The sequence below is a fragment of the Sciurus carolinensis genome, chromosome 8, assembly GCF_902686445.1.
Source record: "Sciurus carolinensis chromosome 8, mSciCar1.2, whole genome shotgun sequence".
Classification (NCBI taxonomy): domain Eukaryota; kingdom Metazoa; phylum Chordata; class Mammalia; order Rodentia; family Sciuridae; genus Sciurus; species Sciurus carolinensis.
In genome coordinates, this window is record NC_062220.1 from 97,518,066 (window position 1) to 97,539,518 (window position 21,453).

Consider the following 21,453-nt stretch of genomic DNA (forward strand, 5'->3'; position numbering starts at 1 on the left):
TGAGTGAAAATTTTTCAGACAAGGTTACTAGAGCTTACAGTCAGTGGTAGACCTGGAACTCAGGCCCAGGTCTTGGACTCAGAATCGCCAAGTATAGCTCCCCTATAGGACAAGGACTAGTGAGTTGCTGGGAAGCAAGTACAGAGAGTTGGCAGCTGCAAGAGAACCAACAGAACAGAATGAGGGCTCTGAGCACTCATTTGCTACTTATCTCCCCTTAGGACTATTACCACCTCCCTCATGGCTGTCGGCTACCTGGTCCATATGTATTTATTTGGTTTTTACTTTTAGAGTCCATCTACATATACATCTGTGCTTCTGCTCCATTTAGGACCCAAGTTCTTTCTGCCTCAGTCCATGTATAGATTTACAAGCACCAACCAAACTCTATTTGGTCAAAGCCATTGTTGCCAGACATTGCCCTGAAAATTCTACCTTCCATGCTGGAATCGTTTTTTCGTTCTTTTTCCACCACCGCCACACATGACTGCTTGCGTTTCTTTCCTGGATGTGAGCAGTCATGTCATCCCCCTTGCACAGAGCCTTTGCAAACCACCGGGGGAGGTGCTGTCAGGTTCTGTTCCATCCCGGGCTCTGTGTTCCTCACCTGACACACCTGTGAGCTCTGCCCTGCCCCTGAGGCATCGACAGTGCTTGAGGCTAATGCTCAGAATCGCAGTCTCTTGTCAGATCAAGCCGCTGTGACCAGCTTTCCCAGGCCTGCTGCCTGTTCTGTGTTCTGGAGCCCTGCTGGGTAACACACCTACTAATGCCGTAGCCAAGGTGGTCTTTAGCTGTCTCCAAAGACAAATTTTAAGAGAGTTTGCATTTATTGAATGTTTATTATGTGCCAGAAACTGTGATCATGCAATTTATTTTTGTGGATCAGTGGACACCCCTCACCCTATGAGGGAGATACTATTTTTATTTCAATTTTACAGATGATAAAACTGAGCTGAGAAAGATTATGCAACTTGCTGGAGGCAACACATCTGGTATGTAGACAGGCACTGTGACTCCAGAGCTAGCCTTCCCATCTTAAAGCTCTGATGTCTTTCTAGATCCTTCTCTAGGGCTGGCATGTAGCAGTGGCAGTTGTCCTAATGGAGGATGCATCCCTGACTTCCCACTTCCATCTCCTGTCTCAGCCCTGCTTCTGGGAGGTAGGGATCTGCTGGACCTTGCTCTGTGGCCTTATTGACAGGTCTTCACTATCATCAGTGTGTGGGATGAATCAGAGACAGGACCAGTCAGAGGCATCCCTGTGATCTGAATGAATGCCAGTGAGGGCCACCAAAGCAGAAGGATACAGTTGCCAGTCATACTGGAAAGCAAGATGTGGGATCTGGTAACTGGCTATCTCTGGGAAGTAAGGCGGAGGAACCAGGCAAAAGTAATATAGAGATTTGTATTTTAAGCATACGTGATTGGAAGATTCAATGTAAATGGATACAGTCAAGTTAGGAAACTGGAGTTTTCAAGAGAAATACTGGTGTTGATTTTTTTTTCCTTTGTTCATTTGTTTAACTGTGGGAGATGCATGTGTTTAGATACATTGGATGGGGCTCAGAAGAATTTTTGGATGTAGCAACTTAGAATTGGAAATCATCCTCATTCTCTAGTCTTCCTGAGTTTTTCCCCATATATGTGACTTCATGCTTAAATATTGACCACATGAGTCTTTGATTTTACAGTTTCCCCTAAAGTGCTGCTGTGTTAGAGGAGGCATCCTCTGTGGCCACAGTGATTTCTTTAATGCTCTCCTCTTTCCTTCTTTACCAAAATCATTTGTGATTGGATAATTGTATGTCATATCATTTGCAGTGACACTAATAATCCTTGCTAACATCAGCCAACATTTGTGGAGTATTCATGTGTTAGGCACAGTATTGGGCTCTTTTTATTCAGTAATCTATTTAAATTTCAAAACTATAATGGAGGTGCTGTTATCACCTCCATTTTCTAGTTGAAGAAACTTAAAATCAGAAAGGCTAAGTAATTTATCCAAAGTCACACAGGTATCCCATGAGAAGCAAAGATGAAAACATAAGCAGTCCATCTTCACACCGTGTTGTCAGAATGTGATTTATAAAGATACCTGTTTTTTATCCTTCCCCCAACCCCCCTCCCCCACCCCTCTTTTTTCTCCATACAATTCATTCTTCCTCCAGAATGAGACAAACATCATTACCCTATATACATGTACGATTACACAAATGGTGTGACTCTGCTTCATGTGCATCCAGAGAAAAAACTGTTGTACCCCATTTGTGTACAATGAATCAAAATAAATAAATTTTAAAAAAGGACACCTGTTCTCTCTCTCTCTCTCTCTCCCTCTCCCTCTCCCTCTCCCTCTCCCTCTCTCCCTCTCCCTCCCTCTCTCTCTCTCCTCTCTCTCTCTCTCTCTCTCTCTCTCTCTCTCTCTCCCTCTCCCTCTCTCTCTCTCTCTTTCTCTGTCCTCTCTCTCTTCTCTCTCTCTCTCTTTCTCTCTCTTTCACTCACTATTTCTCTTTCTCCCTCCCCCCTCTTTCCCCACTCCCTCTGTATGAGTTCTGGTTATGAGATGATGGGACTAATTTTCCCAAATCTTTCATCTGATTTTCCTAAGTCTAGACACATTTGATTCTGTTCCACCTTCTCTTTCTTGATACATAAACCATCTAGAAATATCTAGTCATATTATCCAAGGATCCTGTTATAACCGCATGGCTCTATTGATCAGAATTAAGTCTAGACACAAAGTGCCTCTCTGTTTCCTAAACCTGAGAGATGAAACTGTCACACAGGCAGCCAGAAATGCAAGAGATCCTCTGCTAGTAACCGACCTGTCTGGAAGAAATTTTGTTACCAAACATTTCTTCTGGGTACGTAAATTTTGCAATTAGCATCAGAACAGCTTGTCCGCATCTTGCAACACGGGGCCTTCAAAATGGAACTTTTTCTCTTTAACTGAGAAAGAGAAAATGGCCCTTGATGCCTGGTGCTGGGTTAGTGCTCACAGTAGGGCCTTGCTGTTGTCCTGCCAAACACCAACGATTTCTTAGAACACCAGCCTCAGTTAAGGCCACTCTGACTGTGAATAGAGACAAAACCAGAGGCACTCCATAATCACTAAGCCAAGCGCATTGTCCAAACCACCTGTGACTCAGCATTCACCCATCCTGGTGAGGAGTGGACGTTGGTCCTTCCCCAGTGACAGTGTTGGCCTGACTTCTTTTTCCCTATCTTCCACAGAAGAACTTTTAAAGTACTTAATCATAAATTTTCCTCCAATTGCAAATAGCATCCAATTCAGAGGAAGGCACTCTAAAGTCACCTAACGTGGACCTCAATCCTGTATGTCCAGCCCTCCCTGAGACTATTTGCTGTTCCCTAGGGTGCACATTCCTCCTCTTCTCAATCAGCCCATAGATGAGATTTGCTTCAACTACATGGTGGGTCTGTGACTGAAGTACATTGACATCCATAAATGTTCCTCCTTGCACAAACTCACAGGTTATAATATAGGTGCAGTTTGGGGTTGAGATGACAAAAACCAGACTCTAGTTTGATTCTCAGCCCCTCCTTTTCTACAAACAAAAAACAAAAAACAAAAACAAACAAACAAAAAACCTGAGGATTTTAAAAAATTTTCTGAACTTTAATTCTAGTATCATGGAGTTAGCGTAAAGTTTAAAGGAGATCACAGGTGAAGAATCTCCAATCATATTGCCAGATTCTCAACTGATACCTTGCAACTGGTGGTTTCTTTCCCTTATCCCTTCTTAATTCAACTTATTTCTTCTAAATAAGGTACCTTATCCAACTACTATATTCCAGTCATAAATCCTAACCTATCAAATCCTGAGGATATTTTGAGATTGTATGTACATTTCCAGTTTATTCTATTCCCTATTCTCTGTGCCATAATAAGTTGAAATTTAAAAGCCTTTGAGCAATAAGAGCTAAAGTATTTTATTCATTCTAGGATACACAGATTTCATACATACAAATTGTAATGTGATTTGTTTATTTTAGTACCAGGGATTGAACCCAGGGATGCTTAATTAATGAGCTACATCTCTAACCCTTTTTATATTTTATTTTGAGACAGGGTCTTATTAAGTTGCTTAGGGCCTTGCTAAAGTTGCTGAGGTTGACCTTGAACTTGTGATCCTCCTGATTCAGTCTCCCAAGCTGCTGGGATTACAGGCATGGTGACATCTTAAAAGGAAGACTGGGGCAGGGGGAATTGGTATATGTCTTATAAGCAGTGGCATGTCCTGGTTTCATTGGCAAGTTTTCCTTCTTTCTTAGTGGAACATAAAATATTCATGAGTTTCATATCAGTAGCATCTGAGATTTGATGACATATAGTATATATTTTTAAATTATCAGACAATTCTGCTATTTCACCTTTTCACAAAGTATTCATGGATTTGTATTTTAATTGCAATACTAAAGTTCTAAAGACAAATGTAAATTTGAGAAGTAATATTTTTTTTAATATTTGGATTTAGAACATGTAGGCTATAATCAGAGTCTAAGTCTTGTTTCATAGACATATTTATATTGTATATGCTCTGGCATAGGCCCCAAATTATGCTAATATAATTATTGAAAATCATTCCCAGCTGGATACTATCATTTAATAGAGTTAAAATAATAATAAAAGATAATCTGAACAAGTCATGTGAAGCTTTTGTTCTATTTGACTTTAAGTGGAACAAAATCTTCAGAACAAGAGGACAACAAAATAATGCTTTGCTAAAAGGATAAAAGAATATGACCCAAGTCTATTAGTGATATAACACTCTATGAATGCACTCAAGTTAATAGCATCTTTTAGCAATAGGTACTTTTTCAATTACAGTAATGCTAAGAAATAAATAGACTAAGTGAAAGAAAAATGGTCAGAGACACATGAATTGGACGACTTGTTTGGCTGTTTGGTTTTTTATAACCAACTCTTAGGGAGGAAAATATTATCTAACCCACAGTTTATTGATGGGACATTAATTTGAGTTTTCCGACTTGAGACCTACTTCATCTTATTAAGGATGCAATGTTTTGCTACTCCATCCCGAAAGAAGGGTTTGTGGCTCTTGGTTATTTGTTCCTGGTGTGTCGTACAACATCCTTCCCTTCCTGAACAATTTTGAGTTGTCCTGCTGTTATAGAGGCTCCATTACTGTAAGGGGTTGCTAACTAGGTGTGATGCTACAATTTCATGCAATGTAATTCCTCTGGGGGTATTTCCTTCCTGTCCTTTGCTGAGTTCTAAATGACCCTACTTTCACCAATCTCAAGTCACACGCAAGAGTGATTGCAAATGCTACCCTTTTGGAGTATCTGTGCAGAAATGCAGTTTTATTTCCACTTTAAGGGATTTAAAATTTTTATTCTCCTTTTTTAAAGTGGCGCTCTGGCTACTTTTGCAAAGAATGTGATGTTCTGAGAGCAAATAACTGAAATGGATAGGCCAGACTCTTATCTTCATGGATCCTCACAAATGGAAAAGTAAAGATATGGATATGGAAGGAGAAAGTGGTCAGGAAAATTGCCATAAATCACAGAGCAATGATATTGAGCTAGATTTGGCGTCAGTTTTGTTGTGTTTTAAAAAGGATAAATATGCTTCCCTTTAAGAATGTGGGGCCAGTTCTTCCTGCTGTGAACCTCTTCCTTGGACATCCTCCCACCAGGTTGCATGGGGTGAGAAGTGGCCCAGGCTTATTACTGTGATTGAGAGTATTCCTGTTGAAGATTTTCCTTCTCTACATCCCCACCGCTCCCCCCACGACTCTTGTGAGGGAGGACTTAAGAGTCTAGTGCAAAGGTCTGAAAAAAGTTAGGAGTCACAGATACATTTATGCTTTACATACTACCCAAGTAAAAACTGAAAGGAAGGAGAAGGAAAGGAAGAAAGAAAGGAAGAAGGAAGGAAGGAAAGGCTGAAGGGAGGGGACAGAGATGGAGGATAAGAGGATGGAAGGCAGAGGGAAAGTTGTAAACTCAAATCCATTGCTTCTCATGCTTTAATGTGGAATGAATCACCTGGGAATTTTGTTGCAATGTGGATTCTGACTCAGGCGTCTGAGTTCAGGATGACTTGGACCCAGGAGTCTGCCTTTCTCACAAGGTTCTTAATAGTGCCAATGCTGCTAATCAAGAGTTCATTCCTCAACTATGGAGACCCTAGACTAAGAAAGGAGCTATCACTTAGCTCGAAATTAAATTTATTTTTAAAAAGATTGAGAGTGCTTATTTCTTAGAAGTTTGGCCAAGTCTGTCCAAGAAAAAATATGGGACACAGGAAAAAGCATGTCTCTGGTTGAGGTTATCCTTCATTTTCTTTTCCTTCTCTGCCACTTTCCCTCCTCCATCAGCTACTTTCCCAGACTGGGAACCTAGAATTCTCTGGAGCCAGGTTCCATTAGATGCAGAAGAAAATATCTGAGAAACACATTTCTATCATGATGTTGGTAATTTATCATGATCTGCCTCCCTGAAATTTTTGCATTTGATGTATGGTGTAGTGTGGTCTTGGAGTCAAATGGAACTAGGTTCCATAACTAAGTGAGTTATAACCTGTCTAAATCTATGTGTCTACATGAATAAAATGGGAATGATAACCTGGTTAACATGGGGCTAACTTCTGTGATAACTGAATGAGACAATGTGTACAGGAGGTTCCTAATTTAGGATGGTTTGGCTTACAATTTTTCAACTTCACAATGATGTGAAAGTCACAAGCCTTCAGTAGAAACTGCTTTGAACTGTGATAATTTCTCAGGCTAGCAAAAGGCAATATGATATTCTCTTGCAATGCTGGACAGAGACTGCAAGCCATAGCTCCCAGTCAGCCACGTAATCAGGAGGGAAAAACCCTACGCTAAAGTGTACTGTGTTGCTAAGCTGTGATGTTCAGTAGGTTAGGTATAGTAAATGTATTTTGTACTTGTGATACTTTCAACTTAAAATGAATTTATCTGGATGAAACCCCATTGAGAATCATGTATTTAAAAATTGAGCCTAGTGTCTGACACATAGTAAATACTCAGTTAGTGGTAGGTATTATAAAATATTTGAGCAGCAGTGAGCCTAATGGATGAAAATATGGCCTTCCATCAATTAGAAAGCCCAGGATACCATAGTGTCTCTGACCCTTTCTCAGTGTGCATAATAGACAGTGACTCAGCCTGTATAATACTTTCCTGTATAAATAGACACAATAATTGTGAACCCCTAATAGGATTGTTATAAGGGTTGATAAAACACCATATACAAAGTAACTAATGCATGACATGGTACATAGAAATTTATGTATATAAAGACAATTATATTGTTGTCTCTAAAAAAGTAAAAAGGGATTTAGGGAAGAGAGGAATTATTTATTCAAAAGAAGAACCATTTTAGGAGTTTTTGGTCACATATTCCCTATGCCTAGAAAAATCAAAGAGTGAACATGTTGTGATTCCTTCAATCCTACCATGATGACAAATTCCCAAATGCTGTGATAGTCCAATCCATCTACAACGAAAGTCATTGGTTGAAAGGAAAGCAAAAAAAAAAAAAAAAAAAAAACAACATTGCTAGGAGTTTTTCATTAGGTTAAACTTCTTCCACTTAAAAAAAAATTTTCCTTTAGATGGAAAACGCATTCTCTGGGGTAGGGAAAGAACATTAAAATATTTTTGTTGCATTATTATGTTAGCATATGGTAGTGTTTAACAATCATTTTATTTGGCACAATTAAATGTTGAGATCCTTCTTTCTGTCTGCAAAGCTATTAAAGTTCTCCTTTAATTTGACTGCCCTGCAAAATCGCAAGGTCTGGGGAAGTTATTGGTCTGTAATAATCGGATCACCTGCCCTTGGCAGTCACAAATGCAGCCACTATGGATGGAGAACCACACTCTTACTCTGTCAGAGGTCTCTGAGATCTTGTACCAGGCCTATTATCAGAAGCGACTGCACCCAGAGGCCATCATTTTCAATTGAAATAATGATTTATTCTGTTGTAGCTCATGGTTAAATCATACTCTGCACGTCAGATTAGTAGCCTACTTGCCACTGAAGGGTTGTGCAGAGTTCAGACCTCTGGAAGGCATCTAGAGTCCTGGCTGAAGAGAGAGGAATGATGTATCACTGTAGTTTCCACATTAACTTTAGCTGAGCCTGGAGTTTGGGCTCATGTCACCATGATGTACCTAGCTTGATCCATTCCCCATGTCCCTTTCAGTTTTGGATTTTCTAGTTTCCAGGTGAAGCTGCTCAGTTGATCTCAGCTAATTGAAAACAGTTTGAAATCTCATAATGAGACCTTTGATGGGACAGTCCCATAGGTCCATAGGACTGCAAAGGGTGCCTTGCAGATCTTAGAAGACACACCAGAATGTTGCTGGAAGAGGGCAGGAGGATGGGATATTACAAAAAGAACTCCAGGGTCCCTGACCCTCCCACTTATATACCACATACTATAATTCAGGTATTAGGTGGGAAAAAATGGCTTCCTTCCCTCCCTTCAGCCTCATCTCCACACCCCCGAAACACACACACTTTATGTCTTTCTCTCTCCCCCTCAGCCCCAAGCTAGTACTGAAATTTCAAAGATCATTGTTTATAATTCTGACCATTTTCTAAGCACATTTAAAGTCAGCTCTAAGTAACTCTTTTTTTTTAAATTTGTTCTAATTAGTTGTACATGACAGTAGAATGCATTTATACATTTTGATAGATCATACATAAATAGAGTGTAAGCTCTAAATAATTCTTGCCTGTTCTACTATGGGTAGGTGAACTGGGAGACTTTTTAAAAACATTTTTGTATTAGTTGTCAATGGACTTTTTAAAAAAATTTATTCATATGTAGTGCTGAGAATCAAACCCAGGGCCTTACGCATGCTAGGCAAGCACTCTACCACTGAGCTACAACCCCAGCTTCTTGGAGACTTTTTAAATTAAGCTAGTCACACAGCCTTGCAGTAACTATATCAAGTCCCCTTGTTGTAAAGTTTGGGGGCAATTTGATTTTGCAGCCAGTTAGGAGAGAAAATTGGTATTAGTGAAGGTATAACATTGTTAGAAAGGTAGATCTACAACTGAAAAAGGCATGCAACCTCTTTCCTATGCATTTTCCTTGAATGAATTCCTGCCCTGTCTCCCTTATCAGCATAGATAATAGCAGGTGATATAAAACAAAATAATTTTATCTTATTTTATCTTAATTTTCTACCAAGTATCATATTTATGTGGTCATTGATACTGTAATATAACAGATGTGTTGATGAGTGTAGGTTTGTTTTCCCCACTGGAGGAAAAAGTCATATTTAACTCTTCTGTAGAGGTGGGCATGGTGGCTCATGCCTGTAATCCCAGTGACTCTGGAGGCTGAAGCAGGAGGATTGCAAGTTCAAAGCCAGTCTGGAAAGTTTAGTAAGGCCCTATCTCAAAAATAGAAAAAGGAGGAGGAAGAGAGGGAGGAGGAGAAAGAAAAGTCTCTAAATACCTCTGTAGCTACAATGACTTCAGAATTTGCAAGGAGATACAAAAGCAACCTTCTTGAAGGAGTTGTAAGCTTAGGTGCAATTTTTAAAATGTGAAGATGAAAAACTAGTAATCCCAGATTGTATAGGAACTGAGTCAAAGGAAACTTAGAGTGGACTGTGAGCAGAGCCCACTTCACCGGTAGGCGACCACTGCAGTCTCACAGTTGGTGTCTAATGCTCTGAGATTATATCTTGAATTTCTTAATAATTTGCCTTTGCTTTTGTGTTTTGTAAGTAACTTCAGTGAGACAATGGAGCATGTGAGAAGAGAAAGGAAGGAGCTTCCTATTCTCCCCAAAGCAGGATGATGTGGACTACCCATTCCCTACCTCTGGTGTCCCTGGAAGCCTAAATGTGGCTGTCACACTCTCCCTTCAGTCCTTCTCAAGGAACCAGGGTTCAAGTGATAGGAAGGTCATATACTTCCTAGCAGAATCTTCCAACTCACCACTGATCCAGTTGTCTATCACATCCCAGAGGAGAGGTTGCAATTCTTTGAGCTTGACCCTCTGTGATGGCCAGTGTTGGGGTGAAGGGTCTACAGAAGGGGAAATTGATGCCAGCTCCAGATCAGTGACCCGCATTTCTGTTTTGCACTGAGTCTGATAGATTTTATGGCTGTCACTGGCATAAAGATGAACATGTATGAAACATGAAAAGGAGACTCCCTAGATGGGCATAAATCACAGGATACATATGACCTGCGTCATCAACAGAGCACCTGTTAATCATTTGTGAGGGAAAAGTTCACATTGAATGTAATGTTGAAGGTGGCCCCAAGCAATAACCTTGTCAGAGGACGTGCTATTTTCCTTGGAGAAGTATGTTGACATGAGCAAGACTCAAATTTAAGGGGAAAAAAAGCATTTAAAAATTTAGACAAACCATGTTCAATTGGTTTAAAATCTAGATCTAAAGAACCCTAAACTCACTACAATGTATATAAACACCAACAAACACACATGTACATAGGTAGATACGTGCCAACATGCCAAGGACTGGAGCTGGCCTGCCGGAGATACGAAGATGGGTTAGAAAGAGTCTTTACCCAGAAAGAACTCATACTCTTGGAGATAGCAGTACTTAAGGGATAATCCCTACCCCAGAGCTTTCTATCTGCCAACAGTATGTCATGGAATTTTGCTAAAGTATGTTTGATGACTCTTCTTTTTCATCTCTCTCTGAGAAGAAGTATTTACAGAAATTGAAACCTTTATTGGCCTGGATACCACAGGAGTTCAATGCTGCTTTTATTAGATGGATGTGAAAACAAATGATAAAAAGTTGTTGGAGGAAGACCGGAGGGAGATTTAGTAAATTTTGAGAAAAGAAAAAAATGTCTCTAAACTCTCTGTAGTACACAGATACTAAATCCACATGTAGAACTGAAGTGATTATTGAATAATTTTGGTAAACATTACAAAAATATCTTTGGATACTCAAATCCAAATGAGCAATTTATAAGGAGTTTTGTTTCTGTGTGTTTTATCTAAATGTCCCAAGTCTTCCTTTGATTTTTCATGGTTCTCTGCAAACTTAAAATAAAGATTAACACTTAGAACCAGAGGTTCTAGACCCCTTACTCAAAGAGTGAGGTGTGGCCTCTCTCCACCAGAAGCCAGATAAGTCACCAGCTAGAATAAAGCAATCTGTTTTTTGCATGAATATCACCAGCTATTCTCTGTTCTCCAGGCCTCAATGGGTGAAGTTACAAGTACCTGACAACATAATTTGCAAAAACACACAAACCCTTATGTGAATTAAGGAATGTTTGATTTTCAAGTGTGTCTTATAGAATCACCCTTATTACTTTAGAGTCTCACATTCCACCAAGAGTCAGTATAGTGTACATAAATACATGTGTGTCCAGTATCATAAAGAAATCCTGACTAGCAATAAAAAGTGGCAAACAGTGACTCTGAAAAGATGTTTATAGACACCTCCACTCCCTTCATGGCATTTAGTAATCTTAAAGAAATTGAAAGAAAGGGAAGTTTAATTTAGAGGGGACTTCTGCCCTGCTTAGCTGGGGGTCACCTGTCCAACATGAAATAATAATGCATTCAACTGTCCATCTTATAATAAGTGACCTTTGCATCACCTCAGTCACTGGCGAAAATTGCAAATAGTGGGCAAGCAAGGTACGAAATAACAGAAAGAGCTGAGAGATCCCTGTGACCTTCATGTGATTATGTTTGTGCTAATGCATAGAAGACAGAAGCCCAAACTCAGACGTCTGAAGAACCTGATTCATTAAAAATGCATTGGTTGTTAACAAGGGAATCTTACATGCTGGACGCTGGAGGGATGGTCGACTCGTGGGAGGACATCAGGGATGAGCAAGTCCTATTTGCAATTCTGTTTCCTTCTCAATCTGCTGCAACCAGCGTGTCCTCTTTGCAAAAATAGTGGGATAAGGCTTCAGAAAGGCATATACCCTCTTAGGGTGAAAAATATTATATTTGTTTCTTGAGATGACTTTTTTGAAAGAGGTAAATTCAAAACTCTATGCTGAAGTGTACACCTGTTTACTTTTGGAGTAGCTGAGAAGTGCTGAGTCTGAGGTTTGCCTTAGTTAACGAAAAACCTGTTATAACAAAATTTAAAAAGAAGGAATTTGCAAAACAAATATGAACTTGTTATGAAGAATGTGGTAGCACTCATCAGTGACAGCCACTCAGGAACTCTGAACTTGAGCTGGATGGGGAGGGAGAGTTGGGAGGCTCCATTCTCCAGGGAGGACTACTGTCTGTCATCCCTGTCAACTCCATGGGTCACCATGTCACTCCAGGGCAGAGGAATATACAGGAAACTACAGGTTTCAGATGTGAGATCACACCTGGAAAGATGGTGTTGAAGGAATGAATGGTCTCTGACAGCAGGCATTTCAACAATTAAAAATCAGTCAGCCAAGTATACTCCCCAAACTCCTAATCAGTCTTCCAATGTCTTCATTGTCCTTTCTCTAACACATTGAAATCTGATTTCTTTGTATTTGCAGAGAATTAACACCTATTACATAGCTATTTAAAATTCTATAATATGGTTCTTCAAAATCAGTTTTTTGCACTCCCTGAATTACCTGTGAACAAATTATAATTACATAAGAGATGCATCTGAGAGAGTTCTTCCCCTTACTGAGCTAGAAGTCTATCAGGATTACTCTGGGAGAAAGTTCCAGGTGAAAAACTTTGGAAAACCATGGGGGTTGCTAGCTGATGATGCTTTCACTGTTGATAAAACTAATTGTACAAGGTGTCCTCAGTGCAAAGGAGATTCAGACTTTCCTGGGAGGCAGCTAAACCAAAATGTCCACACAAACTGCCTCTTAAGGTCTTTGTCAGTAGCCTCCTGTGGGATGTGACCCTCTGTATAGTTGAGAACCTTTCGAATGATTCATAGGCCTAGCCATGGTCTGTATGAGAACTTGGAAGTTCTTTGCTTTTATCTTGGTACCATATTTCCTGGTTTTGCAGCCATAAACTAAAGGGAGTATAATATAATTAGCTCTCTATATTTCTAGGATCTGTAACCTCAGATTCAACCAACCATGGATTGAAAATATTTGGGGAAAAAATTGCATTTGTACTGAATATATGTACTTTCTTTTCTTGCCATTTCTGCCTACACAATATAACAACTATTTACATAGCTTTTACATTGTATTAGGTATTAAGAGTACTCTAGAGATGATTTAAAGTATGCGAGAGGGTATGGGTACATTATATGTAAATGCTATACTGCTTTATGTAAGTGACTTAAGGGGCATCTTGAAATGTGGTATCTATGTGGGGTCCCAGAACTCATCTTTTGGACACTGAGGGATGACTGTTGTAAACATCTCATTTCATAGTCTCCTAAAGACTCAACTATTTAGTTCAGTTCCAAACATGCATTTAATAGTGCACAGTATATAGTTAAGGGTAATACACACCCTTGGCTGGTGTGTAGGAGGATGTAGGCTATATACATAGAAATGGGAATATGTACTGTGTTGACTTGGGGCAGGTGAATATTATGGACAGATTAAATAATATTAAATATTATTCATTTAAATGCAAATTTTATTATAGTAGCCAACCAAAATAGCATTTATATAACAAGCATACACCATTTGAAGACATGTACATTTATTAACATTTATTTAACACAACAGCCACCCTATGATGGAGATACCATGATTATCCCTGACTTCTACAAAAGGAATCTGATGCATTAAGAAGTTAAAATAACAAACCCAAGTTGGTGCCCTTAGTTAAGCAGCAGAGCTAAATATAAACTGAGGCAGAGTTTAACATTTAAAAAAGTCCTTGCCTTTAACTCTTACACCAAACTGCTTTTTGTATCTGTGTTAATCAGCTTTGTATCAAGAGGAAAGTTTCACCATTTCATTTTGGTTCACCATTTCATAGGTTCCAGCCCATGGTTAGTTGGTTCCATTGTTTTGAATCTGTGGCGAGGCAGCACATCATGGTGGGGAAGCACATGGTGGAGCAAAGCTGCTCACCTCACAGTGGATGGAAAGCAAAGAGAGTGAGAAGAGGGGCCAGGGCCCCGATCTGCTCCAGAGCACAGTTCCAATGACTCAACTTCCTTTCATGAGGCCCCACCTCCCAAAGGTTTTTACCACCTCCCAGTAGTGTTCCAGGCTGGTGACCAAGTCATCATCACATGGGCTTTGGGGGGACATTCAAGATCTTAACTATACTTATATGCCAATTGGAATTGAGGTAGAATTGCCAATAAGCTAGTAATTTGAAGATATTTTCAAGGCTTAATGTTAAACAATAGTAAGTAGTCTAGTGGATGCCAACATCTATCTTAAAGGAATTATACCACTGCCGAAACTCTATTGCTATTGAGTGAATAGTCACCACATATAAATGATATCTGTACATGAAGTAGGGAACCTGTAGCCTCGTTTGTGACCCACTGAGCTTGGAGTTTCTGCCTAAAAGCACAGGAATTCCCCTCAGAACTAGCCTCAGGGAGCTTTCTTGGGATTGCTTGGTCCCCAGAGACGTAAAATATTTCCCAGACTCTAGGTCAGAAGGAACCTACCCAATCTATTCAAGTTTATATTTTTATATCCATACCCACAGAAATATCTAACCTCAAATTCTCTGTTCTTATATACCCAACTCCTATTTTGCCTTAAAATAGGCAAAGTGTTGCTTCAAATCTCCGAAACCTTTAACCAATGTCATGTATTCATTCTGACTGCTGAATTCGCCTCCAACTCTGAGAAAGCCCCTATTCCGGAGGTGCCTTCCAACCAGACAGATTCACTTATGGTCCTACAAGGCTAAGCGTGATACACGTGTTTGGGGAAAATGGAGATGTGCATTAAGAAGAAACATTACTTTTTGATCCAGGCAAGAGAGCATACATAATCTCCTCTAGAGCCTGTGAAAGACTTCATTTTACACATGAAATTGTGTGGAATTGCCCCAGACTGCATTGAACATGGTTTTTAAGAATAGCCAGCTCTGGAACAAGCTGCTGAGTATCAGAGAGGGCCTCAAAGAATAAATGTAAGCAAATGCAATCTGTGTGAAACTGTGGGGAAAAAAATACACTCTTTGTATACACAGTGCCTGTATGGGACCATCCTAAACATTGCAATGGCATGCATTAGGAAGAGTCAAAAATGCACCTGGCACACTGTAAAGAAATATGACACAGAGGGGCTTGCATAGTTTAGAAATTTAAAAAAAAAATGATATGTATATTTTTTAAAGGAATTTTCAATTTTTTTTCTGTGCATTGTAAAACTTGCTTTTCACAGTCTGGTAAAAAAAATCCATATCTGACAAATATGGGGAAGCAGCAAAAATTTTAAAAAGAGTGAAAATTTTTAGCCATTTGCAACTTAACCTAATTTGAATGTTTGGCCAAAAGCATTATTTTGGGACCAAAGAAGTTATTTGTAGTCATAAAGTTCTGCCGAGAATTTTAAGGCAAAATAGGAGTTGGGTATATAAGAACAGACACCATGAGATTACATTGCATAAGGTACTTTCTTATTACGATGCTCTGCTTTTCAAGTATAATAAGTAAATCATATAAAAAATTTAGAAGAAAGATCTCCTCACATTATGGGGAAATTGTTGGCATCTTCTGATAGGTCATCTTACCCTTGTTATTAAATGACAGCAATCATTAAAATGCCAAACATATTTTGACAGAATTCACTTTATAAAATGTCAGCAAGTCTGTGTTTTTATTAGTTTGTTCCAAATCAATTTAGAAATTTCAATAGAATGCTTGTAAGTATTCCCCAAGCAATGTCCATTCCTGACTTTCTGCACAAAAAAATATTACAAATTAATCAGATTTTCAGATTTCTGCATAATGGCTTTGCACGTTTATTGCTTAATCCTATTATAAAATGCTGTTATGATTGACACATTGCTGTGGAGATAGAAGTCAATTGAATAATATGTAGCAGTCAATTTTATTTGTAGCTTAATGTGCTGAAGTATTTTTTCCACATTTCCATTATTTATAAGTCTGTCCCTTTGGAGAATATATAGAAGAATTTGTTTTAAATGAGCCAATAATACCTTCTTTAAAATTTATAAGTGTGACAGAATCATATCTCTTTTTTCTTGGTCATCCATGGTATGCCAGTAAACAGGGTTTGAATTGTCTTCCACTTGCTATTCATAGGACAAACATCAGGAAAGAGGATCTTGTTAAGGTTTGCTTGGAATTGGATTTCAACCATCCCATTAGAAAACCCCAAGAAAACAAAAGCTACCAACTAGAGACCTTCAAAAATGGCTGCAAGTTTTGTTTGTTTGTGTGTTCACATATTTATTGTTCTACTATTGTCTAACACGCTATGGTTTGTCCTGAAACAAAGCACATAAGCACATGCACAGACTCTAGTGTTCAAAGGGCTTTAAAGATTGCTGTTTTCTTGTTTCCTGTTTTGTAGTCTGAAAGGATTCCATCACAGGAAACAGGTTCTGTTCAGTGCTTAGCATAGTGGGACTCCCTGGAGTTACTATGGGTTTCCTCCACTTTCAATTGGCACCCGAGAAACCTGCTGAAGGAAATCCACGTACTTTTTGGAATATTTTGAAAGGTGACTTTGAAAGAGGCTTTTTTCTTAGGAAAAGGCATATATAAGATTCAGAGTCGGAAGAATGTGTGAAAGGAGGGCTTAAGAGTATGAAGAAGAGGGAAGCCATATTAGGGGATAATGTGGATGGACTTGGTCATGTCTGAGATTGCATTTTCTATGTCTTTGGAAAAATAGAATAACTGTTGCTCACCTGTGCAGAAAGAACACAGTTCCCCACATGTACCACACACTGCCGTGCGCCATGCACACTGAGGTCTGATGAAAACCCCTCGGTGCAACTGATGATAGTATTGCTTTCCCTACTGTCCTTGCTTTCTACCTTGCTATGACTTTGACCATTTTGAATGTCCCTTAGCATCATTTATGCAGTTGACAAGTGATTTGAATGCTGGAACTATTGATAACCACTCTGTCATATCATTTGTCCCTTAATGCTCTGTGACATCACAGGGAAACAGGTCATGTGCAGTTCCCAGGCTGGATCTTATATTAAGGAAGCACATCTCTTTGAATTTCAGGGGCCAGGGGCAACTCGGTGCCATCAGACCCAGGTACTCCTGACCAACCCCAGGCTGGCCAGACCCACCCCCCATTTCCCGTTGGGCCACAGGTCAGTATCTTTCAACTGCTTTCTATTAGGCTGCATTTAGGATGGTTTAAAAATATAAATAACCAAATAAATAATAATGAGTTAAATCCAATTAACTCCAACAGAGCAAAGATGGTGATAAATTTTCATATGGGAAGCTGTATGTCTACATTATTTATTAAATACCACTGAGAATATACATTTGCAAAACTCTTGTCTCTTCTTAAAGGAAAGTTGGTTTTAATCATTTGGAAGCATTTCTTTCCCCTCTTAAACCCACTCCATCTGTGCTCTTGGTTACTGTGCAGTTTTCTTGAAAGTAAAACTTTAATGACTGGAGTGTGAAGAAAATTAAGTTATTTCAACCTTACTATAGCCATTTTTGAAATACAAGATGTGATTTAATATAAAAAAGTTAATGCAATTTTAATGCAAGTTCAGCTTATTGGGTTTGACAATACTGTACATCACACATAGCTCCTGCATTAATAAAGAAATACATTCATTATTTTTTAAAGTCCAATATTTGTTTTTTGCAGCCTGGTGTGGGTTATATGGAGATGTAGAACACAATTATAAAAGACTGGGCTTCTTTTAACCTCTGTCGTTTAGTGTGAAGCTTTCAGAGTTCGTCCTATTTTTATAGGAGATATTGGGAACTTTTCCTTTTGCTGTCATGTTGTTCCTGGAAATTAATCACTTTCAACATATTGAGGGCTTGTCCAAGTGTAGAGCTTGGTTGCTCTTGTTGTTCTAGTTGCCACCAAGTCTCCTAATGGCCTTAGATCCTATCATCCATCTCAGAGCAAGTCTGAGTAGATGTCTGATGGGTTACCAAAGCTCAGAGAGAGTTTTATGGAAATCTCAGTAACTTTCTTTGAGTCATGCCCTGTATAATGTTACATCGTGCATGTGTGTGTGCACAGATGTGCCTGTAAGTGTACTAGTCCTAACACACTCCAGTACCTCCAGCTTAGGTAAGTAGCATGACAGATCCAGGACAGTGAGTACAATGGCACTATGACAAACTGGAGAGGGCATGGCCTGCTTTCAGCTCATAAATCCACTTTAAAAATCCTGCAGGGCAATACCCCCAAATCTGTGATGTGTATATCATCTGAGGACTGGCCTATTTACCTTCCTACTTAACATAATATTTCATGGCAGTGAAGTCATACCAGGAGTCTGAGGGCCACCTTATAATTTTATTCTTACACCCAGAGGCTGTTTAGTTTGCTCTTTAACGTAGCTTAAAAAAAGGGACACACAACTATTTGATGTGAATTTGATAAACTGTAAAAATATATTAGGACCTAGGTCCAGAGCAGAGGTTCTAAAGCTGATCTGGTGGAACTCTAAGTCTTCTCTAGTGTCCCCTGAAGGGACCTGAGGAACATGGGGGAGAGATGACCAAAGGTGGGCTCCGCCTTTCCATTCTTCCCCTCATTCTTCAAATGAAGTAGCCCCACTTGCCTATATCTGCTCTTTGTATTGGCAAAAGGGTAAAACATGAGCCCTGGAAACACCCACCTGCACTTGAACTTGACCTCCCCACACATACTAGAAATGGGACATTGGGGAAGTTACTCTCTCTGTTCCTCATTGGTAAGATAACTGAAGCATTAGAATAGTGCCTGGCTATTATATATTGGACTATGTATCATGCTTCTATTTAATTACCTTTCCTTTATAGAATCATACTTCATTTAAAAACCATTAACCCCCCCCCCCCCCGCAAGATAGAGAGTTTTATATTGGTTTCTACAGAAGAAAACTGAATATGGACTTAGTTTTCACACAGCAGCTCCCACAGGAGAGCAATAAAGTCTTAGATTAAAGATGTTAAAATCAAATGACTCTTGAGGCCATTTAGCCAGGCCAGGCCAGGGATCCTCAACACAACACCATCCTGAAGGCCACGTCCCAACACTCAAGCAGACCTGTGCCCAGTGGCTGCCTTGCCACATCAAACAATGGTTATGGAGCAATAATGGATATAAATGTGTATTTTATAATATTTTAATTAGTCACAGAATGTTTAAATAATAAAAGAATTTTTAACCCTATATACATCTATGATTATACTACTTGTGTGACTCTGTACCATGTTCAACCAGAGGAAGGAGAAGTTATGCTCCATTTGTGTACAATGTGTCTAAATGCATTCTACTGTCATGTATAGCTAATTAGAACAAATTTAAAAAATTAAAAATTTAATAAAGCAAGGATTTTTAAATATTTTCTTTTAAAACTATAAAACCTAAATATTCTTGTTTTTATATTCCATTTTATTTTTTTAATTTTTTTGTTCTGATTAGTTGTACAGGACAATAGAATGCATTTATAGATCTTGATGGTCAATACATGTGACTTTACCATTTTAATAATAATCATTTATTTACTTAATTATCTAGGGTTTTTTTTTGGCATATTCTCCTGTTATAAACATCTTCCATTTTTCTTAAGAGTTGTAATCATAATCCATTTTAATGACTATATAATGTCTCATCAAGTTATATTCTATAACGAACTATTTTCCAACATTTATGCATTTTAAAATGTAATGCATATTTCCATGCATTTATCTTTTTTCCTTTTGAATTCTATCTTCAAGCTATATCCTGGGAGTATATTCTGAGTCAAAAGGGGATGAATATATTTGCAACTCTTGCTATGTATATCCAAATTGCTTTCCAAAAGGATTATGTCAGTGTACATGTCCTCTAGCCATCAATCTGCATAATGGTGTCACCACAGACTTTTTAGCATCGAGTAAATCTTTTACATTATTTTTGTTAATAGCTGAAAATAGTATTTCAGCTATTTTTAAACCAGAACTATCACACTAACTTCAATGAGTTCTTTCGAGAACAACATAGGATAAGTTATCTGAGAGTTTCAAATATATGAGAGTTTAGAATTAAATGAAAATTCATTGGAAGGATATTATGTAAGTGTAAGATATTACTTTCAGAGGTATTTGAGCACCTCAGAGGAAGTCTAAACTAAATAAAATTTTCCAAAGGAATAAAGGAAATGTGATTTCCAAATTTTTGTTCTGACTGAAATCTCTTTTTCTGGGATAGAGTGTGATTCATTGCTACTTCTTCAGGAACTTTTGGACCCTACCAAAATGGAAGGAATATACTTCCATGTCTTGGTTCCCCTGGGAAGTGAGCTAGGTCTCTCTTGTTTCTTTGCAGCCACTTCTGACGGCACAGCAGTTAGCCTCTGCTGTGGCCGGCGTGATGCCCGGAGGCCCTCCAACCCTCAATCAACCTATCCTCATACCTTTCAACATGGCCGGCCAGCTAGGAGGTCAGCAAGGACTGGTCCTCACACTGCCTGCAGCGAATCTCACCAACATCCAAGGGCTGGTAGCAGCAGCTGCAGCTGGAGGCATTATGACTCTGCCATTGCAAAATCTACAAGGTAACCCCTGAGTCCTTGTGCTGTGTAGGGCTCTACCCATTGGCAAGAGTTCTCTGAAGTAGAGAAGGAAAGTGCTCCGAATGGTAAATGTGGTTCAGAGTTGCTTCCACCATGAAGGATATAACAGTTTTTTTGGAAGCAATGTTGCCAGTTGTCTGTGAATCCCAAGCTTGCTCTAGCCAGGGCTTTTCCACCCGTCATTTCTTAACGTTGATATCTAAACCTTTCGGGTCTTCTGGAACCATTTTTGAGTGACTGTTGCAAAACACATCAATCATTTAAGTATAAAATTCCTGTGTTGTTATTTGAAGTTCTAAGTTAAAATGTGACAAGTTCTTTAATTGAGTCACTTGCAAAGAAGAGTTAGATGTTTCTTGCTTGTGTGAAGTGGGTGGAGGACCTTTAATACAGGGCATCTTTTGGAATAATTAATTTAATGATTATTTTGCTTACTATGTACATTTGAATTATAATTATTTTAAAAAATTATTATTCAACCCTATATTTTTGTAATGAGAAAATACTTATATATTGAGCCTTTATATTATATAGCATATAACAGAAATGCAACTCTAATTTTGCTCCGGAATGGTAATTCTTTTGAGACTATGAAAGTTTGGACTTTTTAAAAAGAGATCTGAAATACTGACAGATTGATTTACAAAGGACTTCATCAAAGGAAGAATTATTTTGATGGAAAATGGTCTGAATATGAATAATATGCCTACTAAACAGAAAACTAACTTACTTTGGATTAGTTTGGCTAGTCAAAGATCTTTGTTATCTTCGTTTATGTAAATGTTAAC

The 21,453-nt window shown here is 38.7% G+C and overlaps 1 protein-coding gene across 1 annotated transcript in view; it reads left to right on the forward strand.

The window, feature by feature from the left end:
- Positions 1-21,453, forward strand: part of Pou6f2 (POU class 6 homeobox 2) — a 463,599-nt gene that overhangs the window by 201,004 nt on the left and 241,142 nt on the right. The window contains exons 3-4 of the mRNA XM_047561027.1: positions 17,145-17,236; positions 20,419-20,647. Coding sequence (XP_047416983.1) covers positions 17,145-17,236; positions 20,419-20,647 — 321 coding nt within the window. The remainder of the gene's footprint in view (positions 1-17,144; positions 17,237-20,418; positions 20,648-21,453) is intronic.